Genomic DNA, 15,846 nt, shown 5'->3' on the forward strand with positions numbered 1-15,846 from the left:
TTTTAGAATTTTGGATCCTCAATGCTCCGTTTCGTCCCCGAGGATATCACCAGCCCAGTAGTCAACATTTCGGTGTTGACATGAATATCAATAATGTGGCCATACGTCTGTATAATTCGAATTCGAAGTGGGTGAGATTAGTCTCTATTGTGGAGCAAATAAATTTTGGAAAGAGGTTTTTGATGCTTGGAAAACCCTTAATCAAATTAGAAACCAAGATGTATTGATGAAATTCTATCGTATTCTTTATGGGAGGTAGAAAACTTTAAAATTTGTGGTTCAAGAGTCTACTTTAAAAACTGGGCAAATGCGGGAATTTGGACAATGCAAGATTTGTTAGATGACTATTGAAGTAAAGGAGACAACACTGGACACTTTTAATTTGCAAAACACTCATTTGCAAATCCGCCGCCGCCTCAAACAAGAGCTACAATATCATGTATATAACCAAAATGTGCGGAATTACATGGGATTCAATAATTTCATTGGTTTTTTACTGTTACTTTCATATTTATTTTGCAATTTGAATTATAAAAACATGGGATTTTCAATATCCCATGGGACAGGGCAAAATCCCATGGGATTTTGGTTAAATCCCATGGGATTTTTTTTTGTCCCATGGGATTATTGTAGTCCCTTGGGATATTTGTTGTCCCATGGGACAAAAAAAATCCCATGGGACTATAATTATCCCATGGGATTTTTAATATCCCATGGGACAAAATAAAATCCTATGGGATTAAAATTATAAATATATATATATAAATATAAAGTTATGTGTATGTTACAATGAATGCTGTTTGGTAGTAAAATGTTTTAAATGTATACGAGTTTTTTTTATATTTTTTATATATACATATATATAATTTTTTTTAAATTTTGTCACAAACATGTTTTTTTTTTGTTTATATGACAATAAAGATTATTCTTATTTTGGAATGTATAATAATAATATTTTACAGTCAAAGAATAAAGTCCTTTCACTGAAACAAAATGATGAAATTTCTAAATAAATGAAAAAATATTGTTTTGAAATCTTTGTCTTGTTTATTCTATTATGAAAAATAGAACTGAAAAAATATTTCATATTCTGACCGAATAGTTCACTCTTTTCATGAGGTAAGATTTTCTTTGTTATAGGTTCATTGCAATACTTGTATAGGCAAACGATTTGAATTATATATAACTTTGTGGTGTACATAATAGTATGCTTATATTTGCAAATTTATAATATAAACACTTTTTGTTAAAGTTTTTGCTTTCTTTATTCACAACTTGCTATGTACAATTATTCAGTCCACTATATAAGAGTGAAGTCAATAAATAATTTCATTCACTAGAATATTCCTGCAATTCTTAGACAAAACATTTTTTCAATCTGTTCTTCAAAGATCTTCCTCTGTACATCTTTATTGAATCGAGAGATTCAAATGAGAAGACAAAGCAAGTTTATTTGGACAACAACATTCTAATATCTTGTTCATTCGTTCCATCTTTCAATTGATAATTACATTGTTGTATTTATATGATCAAGTTCTTGTGCATCAATGATCGTGATGATATGACTCCTTTTTGTTTATAGTCATCATGTCGAAATTTCCTCTTTCAAATAAATGTAGGAAAAAACATGTTCCATTTCAAATTAATAAAAAAGTCGCACTATGGAGAAAAATATCAGCTTTAAGTTTTCCGTTCAGTATTGATCTGTGAATGATGACCATGAAAATCCAGATTTCTGACCTACAAATACACAAACTCAAAAATTATCAGTGAAGAGATCAATAAAATGGCTATTTTATCATGTTTATGATTAATATGATAAACTTTCATTTAAATATTCAAGTACTAAATTACAGAAATCGCTTAAATTTTATAATAGTTTAGTTAAAGTACAGCTTATTTAAAATTATAATAAAAAATATAGGCCACCATTGAGTTAAATAAGATATTACATTTTTAATGCCAAAAAAATGGCATTTTTGCACCAAAGGGAGATAATTTGGAGCTTTTTCAATGATATATGCATTTTAAAAGTCATCTGGGGCCAAACCGAATTGATTGTTTTGAATGATTTGGTGTACCATATGATAAAGATATAAATAAATTGAGTTATGAAAAAAAATTATTAAACATTTTTCTGAAATTGTTATACCCTAGAGCCTCCTTAAATGTCATTTGATCTCTATTGGAGAAATGTCTCATTGGAAATCAGACTGCTAAGTGTTTCTTATTTTTATATCAACCCAGCCATATTATACCTGTCTAATATCAGGAGCTTGTACATAGTTCAGTGGTTGATGTTGGTTCATACCCGTCATTTTTATTTTTCATAATTTTTTGTTTTTATAAATTAGTCTGGTATATTTGACGTTTGAATTGATGCTCTGTTTCAAATTTGGTTAGTGTTGACTTTTATAGATTACTATAACATGTATAGGGTATGGGTTTTCTCATTACTTACAGGTCATCAATGGCCTCTAATAAGTAATTACAATGCTTACATCCACTAAATTGAACTCTGATGGATAGTTTTCTCTTTAATCATACCACATCTTATTTTAATAAATATTTAATTATTATTCAAGGACAAAAAATTTTATAACAGTGGACTTACCATTTAGGCTTTGTTGACCTCTGTAAATCTTATTTTGTTGATAATTTCTTCTGTTTATAGTTTCCCCTTTATCTTTCATGTTCTTGCCCTACACATAAAAGGGTAAACATCATTTAATGACAAAAATAACTACTACATGTATTACATAATTAGTAGGCAACTGAAAATTTTGTCTTATTTGTATATAACATCAAATTACTCATCATTCTTGCTGTTCAATATCATGAATATTATCATTATTCTATGAATATGAGGTCACAGTAAAATTAACCTTGGCAGGCAGACATCTTTTTTTATTTGATACCTTGTAGTCATTCCATACAACAAGTAGACCTATGCTTAAAAAATCTAAGGCCAAAATTAAAAATATGTTTGTTTCCCCTCCCCCCACACGGGTCAAAAATAAGCGCCCGGGTCAAAAAATTATTTTCCACAAAAATATCGAAATTATTTTTTTCCTGAAAATAATTTGTTTCCATTTTTGGAAAGTGCTTGAAAGCAGAAGGATTGATAATCTAAATAAATACACTCAAATTGAGCACAAACAACTGATAAGTGGCCTGGACTGGACAAGTCAAACCGTTCATGTGACCATGCTATGACAATCACATCCAGTTAAAAAAAACTACAGTCTCTGTGTCGCTCACCTGTGAATGTGTTTACTGATGTCGGCCATCTTCGTTGGTAGGCGGGGTCATTAGACACTTTTTTTTAAATAGATACCCTAGTATTATGATTGTGACCAAGTTTGGTTAAATTTGGTCAAGTAGTTTTAGAAATGATTTTTATACAAGTTACAAAAATGATGTTCAATATTGACTATAAAGGGCAATAACTCCTTAAGGGGTCCTCTAACAATTTTGATCATGCTGACTTATTTGTAGATCTTACTTTGCTGAACATTATTGCTGTCTACAGTTTATCTCTATCTATAATAGTATTCAAGATAATAACCAAAAACTGCAAAATTACCTTAAAATCACCAATTTTAGGGCAGCAACCCAACAACAGGTTGTCCGATTCAACTGAAAATTTGTGAGGGGATATATCTTATTCTGATGGACATTTAAATCTTGAAAGATTTGCCCTAAATGTCTTAGTTTCAAAGATATAAAGCAAAACCTGCATTTTACCACTATGTTCTAATTTTAGCCATGTCGGCCATTTTGTTTGTTAGGCTGGGTCAGCGGACACATTTTTTAAACTACAAACCACAATGATAATTGTGGCCAAGTTTGGTTAAATTTGGCAAAGTAGTTTCAGAGAAGAAGATTTTTAAAAAAGTTACAAAAAATGATGAAAAGTTGTTAAAAATTGACTATAAAGGGCAATAACTCCTTAAGGGGTCGACTGACAATTTTGGTCATGTTGACTTATTTGTAGGTCTTACTTTGCTGAACATTATTGCTTTTACAGTTTATCTCTATCTATAATAGTATTCAGGATAATAACCAAAAACTGCAAAATTTCCTTAAAATAACCATTTCACAGGCAGCAACCCATCAACAGGTTGTCCGATTCGTCTGAAAATTTCAGGGCAGATAGATCTTGACCTGATCAACAAGCTTTGGTTTTTGAGTTATAAGCCAAAAACTGCATTTTACCCCTATGTTCTATTTTTAGCCATGGCGGCCATCTTGTTTGGTTTGACAGGTCACGCCACACATTTTTTTAAACTAGATACCCCAAGGATGATTGTGGCCAAGTTTGGTAGAATTTGGCCAAGTAGTTTCAGAGGAGAAGATTTTTGTAAAAGTTTACGGACGCAGGACGACAGACGACGAACGCCAAGTGATGAGAAAAGCTCACTTGACCTTTCAGGTCAGGTGAGCTAAAAAAAACCTGCCTTCCTGGTCTGTTTACAAAGGGTAGACCCGGGGGAGGGGAAACAGACATTCTTTTAAATGTGGCCTGATAAAATGACAAAACCAAGAAAACTTATCATTGACCAAAGAACAATAAAATGCGGTCATGGTTTATATATGAATCTGCCATTCAGACATGCACACCTTACAATTGTTTCATATCTACCAAATATAATCTACCTGTAACTTTAAACATATGATAAACTGACAAAACAATGCAGTGTTTCATTGACCAATGAACCATGCATGAAAATGAGGTCAAGTTTATATAAAATATGACAGACAGCTAAGTGCATCTTACAATTATTTCATTCACTAAATAAAGGGGCCTTATTGCTTACAGTATCCGGAAAATAGACCAAACCACAAAAACTAAATATTTTCAAAGTTCCTTATACCCTGCCAATTTGTTATGGTTGTGCCTGTTCCAAGTCAGGATCCGATAATTCAGTGATTGTCGTTTGTTTATGTGTAACATATCTGTTTTTCAATTTTTTTGTACATAAATTAGGTTGTTAGTTTTCAACTTTCAACTTGGCTAACATGTGTAAAATCATACAAGTGTTGGGAAAACAGGAAGTTGTCGAGTGATGAATCTGAAAATGCATCACACGGTATAGCTGACTTATTTAACCCTGAAACCAAATTTCAGAAATCCTTCTTTTGTAGTTCCTAAGGAAAATGGGACGAAAAATATTCATCGGACGGACTGACTGACGCAAGGATGGATGGACAGACAGGGGTAAAACAGTATACCCCCTCCCTTTTTTTGAAGTGGGGGCATAATTTTAATACGGGGCTATAAAAACCCATGCAAGATGTCAAAACAAAAAGAAGTAACCTAATTCTTACTTGTTAGGGGCTATTTATTTATTGTCGGTTATACATATAACAATACAACATATTAAAGGTCTGTAGAGCTTTTATCCGACATACATATATGACAAGCACAATACATTTTGCTCATCACTGAGATAGTAGTCTCAGATAGAGGGAGGCGGGGGTCAACCAAACTCCCCTATTCAATCTGAATGCAGGACAGAAAGTCACAGTCAAAAAGTCACACACTGTCACAGGACAAAAAGTCACAATTTAGTTTTGAGATTATTTTTCTTTGAACAAGAAAACACTCTTTTTGTATTTTTCTTGAAGTTTTATACATGAACATGATGTAGCAACTTTAAATTAAAATTTATTAAAAACAAATAAATCAGTGCATTAGGTTTGCGCACATTACCATTACATTTGCGCACAAAAATCATTACGTTTGTGTGCAGCTTTTTATTACATTTGCACGCATTTTTTAACATGTAAATATAAAAAAAAAGATATAGTATGATTGCCTTTTACAGCTGACTATGCGGTATGGGCTTTACCTCGGGCTTTGCTCATTGTTGAAGGCTGTTTGGTGACCTATGGTTGTTAATGTCTGTGTCATTTTGGTCTCTTGTGGACAGTTGTCTCATTGGCAATCATACCACATCTTCTTTTTTATATTATGAACAATTTCCTAAAATTAAAAATGAATATATGTAATAAAAAGAAGATATTTCAAAATCTTTTTTCATTTATATTCAATCAATTGTCAACAAATTGTTTGTGACTTTTTTTCCTATCAACTTTGTTACTTTATGCCTGAGTTTGACATGTGTTTGACTTTTTTGTCCTGTGACTTTTTGTCGGAATGTCCTGTGACTTTCTGTTCGTTTACCTTCCATCTAAATCAGTGAACTGAATAATTGTTTTTTGCAGAAGTCCGGGGAGTGTTAAAAAATCACATGTGCAAGTTGAGAGTCAACACTTACACAGGGACTACACAATACTTTTTCAGAATGTCAGCAAAAAAGAATTCAGTACAATCATCTGTCAGACTTTTCGCAGATGACTGCCTCCTGTACAGGAACATAAATAATCAACATGACCACACACTCCTACAACGAGACCTCCAAAACCTAGAAGTATGGGCCACAAACTGGGGCATGCGCTTCAATGCAAAGAAGTGCTATATACTTAGCATTAAGAATAAAAGCCAGAAGATGTACAGCCTAGACGGACATGTACTACAACAAGTCCAACACAACCCATATCTAGGCTTACAAATATCAGAAGACCTAAAATGGACCACGCACATCTCAAACGTTGCCAAGAAAGCCAATTCGACACTCGGCTTTCTAAGAAGAAATCTACGCTTCTGCCCAAAAGATTGCAAAAAGACCGCATATATATCATTAGTACGATCAACTATGGAATATGGTGCCATAATATGGGACCCATATACACAACATGATATAAATCAATTGGAAAGAATACAACGCAGAGCAGCTAGATTCATCACAGGCGACTATAGGTCTAGAGAAGAGGGGTCGGTCACCAAAATGCTAGCCGAGTTAGAACTAGACAAACTACAAACAAGAAGAACAAGTCAACGGCTAGTATTTCTGTACAAAGTGGTTGAGGGGTTGGTCCCAGCTATTAATCCCGACGATTTTCTTGTTAAAAGTAAACCTAAGAGGAAAATCAAACCTAAAACATTTGACAATTTTGTATGTGCCAATATAGTGACAAATTCAGTAAAGAACAATTCTAAGGCACTAGATACTATTCCAAGCAACACCGATCCCTATAAGAACTCATTCTTCGTCAAGAGTGTACTACATTGGAACCAACTAGAGGATCGTATTGTATGCGCAGATACAGTTGAGAGCTTCAAGGCTGCTCTCCAACACCGCCAATAGGTGTCTCTCTCTCCCGTTGAGTAAAAGCCAGAATTGGTATCTTCAACGTACACATACAGATACAGATACAGACAGAAGAATCACTGGTGACAGGGGAGTGTAACCGATGAATTGATCCTGAATCAGATAAGATTTTCCCGGTACGTCTAAACACCGCTCAGGAGGACCTCCTGGGTGCACACATGCAGGACATACAAAGTGCACTCATGGCAGACCCTATATAGTCGCCGTCGTATCTGCACACATGATGGATGTATATATTCGTTATAGATCGTCATACACTTCTCATTTTAGAGTTAAATCTTAAGATTTTAAAATAATAATGCTACTAAAAATATATTATTTCCCCCAATTTTTTCGCCATATAAAATATTTAGGCGACTGTGCTTTTAGTGAATATAAACGATTACGAGGCCTCACGAATAAATATAAATATGAAATATACTGGAACATCGATTAGCATAGATCGAGCAGTTATTTACGATTAACATAAATCTCGAAGTTATTTACGCCGGATAATATAGACTTAATACATGCTCCTGAATAAAGTTGTCAAATACATTAATTTGTGTTTTTTACTTCTACAAGAAATTTGATTCAAATGCTAATTACGCACCATTTGCTGAGCAGAGAATCATTCTAAGCCAGGAACCGTCTATACTAACTGATAACAGTAAGAATAGAAAGTCTCTGTAAAAAGGCAGTCAATCCTAACAGAACTGTATTAACTTAATGATACATGTACATCAAGTTCCAGCACCTCACCAAGCACCCTTGCCTTGCATACTGAGATGGCAAACTGGTGTGTGTCAGTATTTTAATATAAAACTGCGTAGGTTCATATCGTTTGATTCAACGTTTGTTTGGTTATTTTTTAAGGATCGTTGTAAAATTATATCTAAATCTTTGTTAAAATACGATTTTAAATTGTTCAATTCTTTCTATTTCATAATTTTGTCAAAGTCTACTTTTTAAAGTTTTAAATTTTACAGAAAAAATGAATATTCCATTTTGATTTGAAGAAAATCTTTTTGAACTGTCATGACATGGTGTTGCAAAGCTGATTACAGGTAACTAAAACATACAGTAATTTTCCATTTCGACAGTGCGTGTATTCTCAGGTGTGTATTATAACGTATAGTTTTCTAGAGAACATCCTGTCTACGTGTAATACAGATTGATGACATTATACAACATTTCTTTGGTTAAATGTGATAAGGTATCTGTGTCCATTCCCTATTTCAACACCACTAATTTTTCAAAGAAAAAAAATCAAAAAAAAAATTATATGAAATTAAGAAGAAAAGTAGCAAATATAAACTTCAGTAATTGCGCATTGAGTAAACATAATTCCAATATTGCATGAACAAATCCGTGAGAAAACGTATATATACATGTATGAATAAAGATGTGTTTTAAAAGACCTATTGGCATTATTTCACACTAGGACCTAAGATAACTAGAACTAAGCAATGGTTGATCCAGAAATTTTCATAAGTGGGGACTCATTGACTGCCTTAGAGTGTTCACGTCCAGTCATGCTTCCGTGATTCCCTATATAATCTACCATTTGTTTCCAAAGATTTAGGAGGGGGGCTGGTACACACATATATATATAAATATACCTCTGCGGCGGAGCCAGCCATTTGAAAAGGAGGGGGTCTCAACCCAGGACAAAAGGGGGAGGGGGTGGTTCCAACCATATGTCCCCATTCAAATGCATTGATCGTTCAAAAAAAGGGGAGGTTCCAACCCCCGAAACCCTCCCCCTGGATCCGCCACTGATACCTAGTATGCATATAATTAAGAACAGCTTTGAATATATGCATATAAAATAATGGTACGTTTAAAAACCGTTCAGGATCTCCTGGTTGCACACAGGACATTAAGTAACTTAGGACATATATATATAATAGTAAGAATTCAGGGTATACATTCGATAACTAACATATTTTATAATTTTGTTATTTTTGTTTTGATAAAATCAGAGACATATAATACATGTATTGAGACATATATATATGTGTGTCTCTGAAAAAATCAAACCATCTTTAAAGAAGTTATTTCAGTTTGAATCGACTGTCTTTTGCATTAGAATTCCAAAACGTTAATGTTATTTACAAATGCCAAAACCTGCAAGAAAGAAACATTTATATTCGGTGATTTTTACACTAAACGTTTTCGTAATTTGTTTGAAAAAATATTAAAAAGTACATGTACATCGTTTTTTCAAGATTTGTATAGTAACTGGTTTAATTAAGTCCCCTTGATGAAATTTAAATTGCGAGACGCTAATTAATAAACTATGATCTATCTATCGGCATGCGTCGTTATTTGGGATACGTCACGGATGACCGATGATCATATTCAATACGATATACCAATCATCATTTGAATTTGGTCAATTGATCTTTAATAATTAGGACTAATTGATGATGGCAGAGAATAAGTCGCTGGTGATGGTTAAAAACACATAGAAGTAAACTTTGCAAAAAAAAAAAGGTTTCCTCGGAAAAAATTATGAAAATATATGAATATGCTAAATATTTTTTTTTTCCGAAATAATAATTAAAGACGTTTAGAAATAACAAATTTTCACAGTTGGGAAATTTTCAATTCAAGTTATTTCATTTTGAAAACGTTGAGAAATATAGATCTTATTATATGTTAAATGTGGGCCGCTTGGAGATCAACTTGTGAAACCCTGCATAATTAGGGTTTGTCTACTTTCGTCTTTTTATATTGCCAAACATTCTATAATCAAGGATTTGTACAAGGCCTTGTTATAATGAATATTATCGCCAATATCACCATAATTAAATAAAGAACAGATACAATATTCGCCTAAAGAGTTTGCCATCTAACAATTCAAAATGAAATGTTGAGTCGAAACTGAGGTACCAAATCTATAAAAAGAATCACTATTTTAGTCGAAATTAAACTGTATATATTCTTTTTTCAAAACTCCTGAAATAATTTAACATTATCTATAGAGAGCTTACATATGCAAATCTGTTTAGAAGTATGTGAGCGTAAATAAAATTTGTTTATTACCCCCCCCCCTTTTTCCTTCTATAAAATTTAATTGTAAACGATTTTCGTTCTTAATTTGTGTTTGCTCATTAACTGGGGTTCATGCTGTCAAAAAACAAAAATGTCTCCTTGTGTAAAAGTTATTGATAAAAAAAAATAATTGAAGCTTCCAGAAGAATAACGGTACGTCTAAACACCGCTTGAAGGACCTCCTGATTGCAGTCATGACATACGAAGTGCACTCAGGACCCTTTATAGTCATCGCACACAGGATGGATGCATATATTCTTTATACGCTTCTTATTTTAGAGTTAAATTTGGTAGAATTTGAAATCGAACTTAGATAGATATGTTACATTTGTAATTCTTAGAAAATAATAAGGGCACGTGTCACTGATTACACAACTACTGAGCCATGAATTATCCAATCAACAAAATTAATTGGATTATCTTTATTGTTGTTTTATACATTGTGTTGTTAGTACAGTGTGACCATGCGGGAAGTAATATTGTGACGTCTAGAATGAATATCACGATGTTTTAAGATTTTCGTCTTTTATTAAGATTTCGTTCCATAAATTTTTAAGTTTTATTCTTAATTTTATTATCATGTCCTGGACCAGTAATTAATTCTTTGCACGAGTTTGAAAAGGGAAATAAATGTTCATACTTTAAAAGAATTTATATTAATTAAAGTTTTGTATATGGAATCCGTTCTAAACGGTAAAAGCCGTACTTTTTAAACAATCAAACTCATATACATGTAGTTAGATGTTATTTCTCATTTTTATCGAACTTGTCCAGGAATTTTATTTTTGAGTGATACGAATATTTTAAGAAATCCGTTTTTATTAAGTTTTTTTTTCTCTAATTAAAGTCGTTTTGTCCAGTTTCACAAGCCTGAAACGAATTTCAATGCGAAAATAAATTCTGAAAATGAACTTGTCTCCGTTTTCGTCTCCGTTTTTTTTAAAATTATGATATTTTGGGTATAATTATTTCTAAAAAAATATGTAAGTTAGATTGTAGTAGCGAGAAATTATAAAAAAGAAGATGTGGTATGATTGCTAATGAGACAACTATCCACAAAAGACCAAAATGACACAAACATTAACAAAGAACGACTATTTCGAAGACAGTTTATTGACACGAAATCCGTTCAAACCACGACTAAGTCTTCGTGCACAGATTTCCGTTAAGGTTAAACTGAATATTGTACATAATTGTCTTCTCTTGTATAATGGTTTGTTGAGAATAAAGATATACAAATGTAATAAAATTTGATATTCAGTCAACATTGTGTTTGTTTAAAAACTTGATTTAGATAGAGAGATAGAAAAGAATCACACTGAAAAACAAAAATCGAACTTGTTACAGAAAAAAAACGCAACTATAAAATAATTATCTTTATTCGTGAACTGCAAAACACAACAAATTAATTTACCCGTCATCATGAAAAATAAACTGAAAAAGCACATCGAATGAGATATATATTTTTTTTTTCTATATGCAAATTCATGTTAAATGTAAAACTGAACTAAACAATACAATTCCTAAAAAACAATAAAGATAATCCAATCAATTTTGTTGATTGGATAATTCATGGCTCAGTAGTTGTGTAATCAGTGACACGTGCCCTCATTATTTTATAAGAATTAACATATCTATCGTCAGAAGAAGAAAGTCAAACTTGTTTATGATAAGCTATATGTCGACGGCCAGCTCTATAACGAATTTCATCCTCATCAAGAGAATTACACAATACCTGGACAACCGGTGCGTTCGAATAATGAAAGTTAGTACAACACATCAGACAAAAATAAAGGTCATTCTACTGACAATTGTAATCAACTCAAAGTTACCTTTCTAAATGTATGTGGAATTAAGTCGAAATTGTTGAACCCTGATTTTGAACTGCTTATCAAACAATATGATATCTCAATTTTTGTAGAGTCTAAAACTGATGAACTTGACCATTTGAATTTACCAGATGATTATACTTTTGTAGCCAAACACAGAAAAAAATGTAACAAAAAGTCTGGTGGTATAATAATTATTTATAAAAAAAGTTTGTCAACATTTTTGAAATTTTTAAAATCAGAGTCAGAATTTGTTTTATGGGTTGAAATTTTTAAAGACCCTACACAACTTCATAATTTGAACTCTTCTGTTTTACTTGGTTGTTTATATATTCCACCTGAATTTTCTAAATATTCATCAGATGAAGCCTTCACCGAAGTGGAAGAAGAACTGTTAAAATTTTCAAAAAATACTGAAAAAGTTGCTTTGGTCGGCGATTTTAATTCAAGAACCAGAAAATTAAGTGACATTGTTGAAATAGATGAACACTTATTTGAGATCCTAGACATTGATAATGAAGTGACAAACGATCAAAATTTTATGTTATATAATCTTATGACAGAAAAAGGTATTCCTACTGAAAGATTTAGTTTAGACAATACACGTGTCAATAAATATGGTAAAAAACTTGTGGAACTATGTAAACGATGTTCAATTTGTATTGCAAATGGTCGTATTGGTAAAGACAAATGTATTGGTAAAACTACTTGCAAAGATGCAAGCCTCGTTGATTATTTAATTGTATCTCCGCATTTATTTGATGAAATTGTAGATTTTGAAGTAATTGAATTCAATCCCATGTTCTCTGATGTGCATTGTCGATTACATTTTTCGATTGACAGTGCACCTACAGTGGCACTAAAGACAGAACAAAATAATAATAAAGGTAATACTTACATCAAATGGAACCCTCAAAAGGCACCCGAGTTTGAACAGATGCTCAGTGATGACACAGATCAAGTATTACAACAGGTGAACGGTGTGCTCGATCATGTAAATATCGACGATGTCACGCCTGAACAGATTAACGGTATATTGCATGATGTTGGTAGCTCATTGATGAATACCGCATCTTCTGTCTTTGGTTCGAGAAAAAGAAAGCAAGAAAAACGAAGTGATTTTAAACCGTGGTTTAATACTGACTGTAAGATAAAACGTAATGAATTTCACAAAGCCAGGGATTCTTACTCAAAACGCAAGACAACTGAAAATAAAGACTCCATGAATAAAATAGCAAAGGAGTACCGAAAGGTTCTGAACACAAATTTCAAAGATCACTCTGAGAAATGTTCCAATGAGCTTAGGTCTTTATCTAGATCGGACACTAAAGCATTCTGGAAAACATTACATAAATATTCTAGTAGGCGAAAAGAAAATCCTGATATAGATATTGAACTATTTTATGAATATTTCAAAAAATTAAACGCTGGTGACTTTGTCGGTGATGATGAAGAGGAGGACTTTAATATAAACGATGTTTGTAATAATCCAATTTGTGATGAGATCTTAAACGGAGTCATAACTGAACTAGAAGTTAGTGAAGCTATAAAAGGCTTAAAAAACAATAAAGCACCGGGCTTGGACAAAATTTTGAACGAATATTTGAAACATTCGCCTCCTAGTCTAGTATCTATCTATTGTAAATTGTTCAATATCATTTTGAATACAGGTATTATACCTGAAAATTGGACTTCTGGTATTATTAAACCAGTTTTCAAAAACAAGGGTTGCAAAATTGATCCTGATAACTATAGAGCAATTACTCTCATCAGTTGCCTTGGGAAACTTTTTACGTGCATTATAAATACTAGACTGAATATTTTTTCTAATGAACTGAATATTATATCTGAGAACCAGACTGGATTCCGTAAGGGATATTCTACACAAGATAATATTTTTGTATTACATGCACTTATTGAACTGTATTTTTCTTTTGGGAAGAAACTCTTTTGTACATTTGTGGATTTTAGAAAGGCATTCGATACTGTTTGGCGTACAGGGCTGTGGAAAAAATTACAAAAAAGTGAAATCAAAGGGAAATGTTTTAAAGTTGTGTATAATATGTACAGTGGCATTAAGTCTTGTGTTCAATTTAATGACTCTCAGTCAGAATTCTTTCCATGTCTAACAGGTGTTAGACAGGGGGAGAATTTATCGCCTTTTCTCTTCTCGATCTTTTTAAATGATCTTGAGGACTATTTTTGTCAGCTTGATGGACTGCCCTTAGAGTTAATTAAAGAGAAACTTGAAAGTGAATTACATATTTTTTATAAAATTTTCATTGTATTATATGCTGATGACACAGTTATCTTAGCAGAGAGTAAAGATAGTTTACAAAAAGCTCTTGATGTATTTCAGTCTTATTGTTCATTGTGGAAACTACAAGTAAATGTAAATAAAACCAAGGTTATCATCTTCTCTAAAAGAAAAGTAAACCACAATTTCAGTTTTACATTACAAGGTCAAATTCTTGATATTGTAGATACATATCCTTACCTAGGTGTTATATTTAAATATAATGGTACATTTATTGAGACCAAAAAAAAACTTGTAGAACAAGCAGAAAAGGCAATGTTTTGTGTTTATAAACTTATCAGAAATGAGTCTATACCTGTTGATATCCAATTAAAGCTTTTTGACTCGATGATAGAACCAATTTTATTGTATGGTTCAGAAATCTGGGGATACGAAAACCTCAAAACTATTGAGCAAATCCATTTGAAGTTTTGTAAAAGAGTACTCAAAGTAAGGAACACTACGCCAAATTTTATGGTTTTAGGTGAGCTTGGGAGATTTCCCCTCGAAATTAAAGTTAAACTTAGAATGGTATCATTCTGGACAAGACTTGTACAAAATGATACTAAACTAAGTAGTATTTTATATCAACTGATGTTATCCTTACAAAGTAAAACTAAATATACTTTCAAATGGATTAAATATGTAGAAACTATTTTTGATGAAGTTGGGATGAGTTACATTTTTAAAAACCAGTATGCATTTTGTGATAAAATTGTTGTGAAGCAAATTTTATGTGATCAGTTTATACAAAAGTGGTATAGTGATATACAAAACTCCTCCCGTGGCCTCTTTTATTCGATATTCAAAAAACAGTTTTGTTTGGAAAGTTACTTATTGAGACTTAGTGAGTTTAATCGAACGTGGTTAACCAAACTGCGTACATCTAATTTACATTTACCTATAGAAACTGGTCGTTGGTTCAATATCCCAAGGGAAGAAAGAACATGTAACTTATGTACAAATGGTATTGGTGATGAATTCCATATTATGTTTATATGTAAAAATGAAAATATTGTTTTATTAAGAAACAAGTACATACCTATGTACTACACAGCTCACCCGAGCATTATCAAGTTTGAAGGTTTACTCTCTTATTGTAATACTGAACTATACAAAAAGCTATCATTGTTCATCAGAAAAGTTAATGTATTTCTTTGATTTATGTCATATCGATCCATATATATATATTGTATATCTTTTTCTCTAAAATCATTCACACTGTTTGGTTCTAATGAGCTGTATATATTGATTTAAATATGTTTAATCGTTCTTCTGTCATGTTGTTTGCATATATTGTATTATATATTTGACCTCATGTTACACGTTTATATGTGTCTGAGTGTTTTCTAATAAATCGTTAAAATCTATCTAAGTTCGATTCAGGCGCGGATCCAGAGGGGGGAGGGGGTTCCGGGGGGGTTGGAACCCCCCCTTTTTTGGC

At 32.2% G+C, this 15,846-nt stretch overlaps 1 protein-coding gene and 1 long non-coding RNA gene across 2 annotated transcripts; one reads left to right on the forward strand and one right to left on the reverse strand.

Moving 5' to 3' along the window:
• Positions 1 to 1,240: 1,240 nt before the first annotated feature.
• On the reverse strand, positions 1,241 to 6,329 carry LOC139529931 (uncharacterized). Its single transcript, XR_011665920.1, has 3 exons — positions 6,191 to 6,329; positions 2,615 to 2,702; positions 1,241 to 1,740 (listed from the first exon to the last, which is right to left on the reverse strand). It is a non-coding gene; the product is annotated as an uncharacterized lncRNA (long non-coding RNA).
• Positions 6,330 to 6,722: 393 nt separating this feature from the next.
• Positions 6,723 to 15,563, forward strand: LOC139482956 (uncharacterized). The gene is made up of 2 exons (XM_071266984.1): positions 6,723 to 7,155; positions 12,199 to 15,563. Exons 1-2 carry the CDS (start codon positions 6,723 to 6,725, stop codon positions 15,561 to 15,563), a joined length of 3,798 nt encoding a protein of 1,265 aa, XP_071123085.1.
• The last annotated feature ends 283 nt before the right edge of the window (positions 15,564 to 15,846 follow it).

Source organism: Mytilus edulis, chromosome 7 (assembly GCF_963676685.1).
Source record: "Mytilus edulis chromosome 7, xbMytEdul2.2, whole genome shotgun sequence".
Classification (NCBI taxonomy): domain Eukaryota; kingdom Metazoa; phylum Mollusca; class Bivalvia; order Mytilida; family Mytilidae; genus Mytilus; species Mytilus edulis.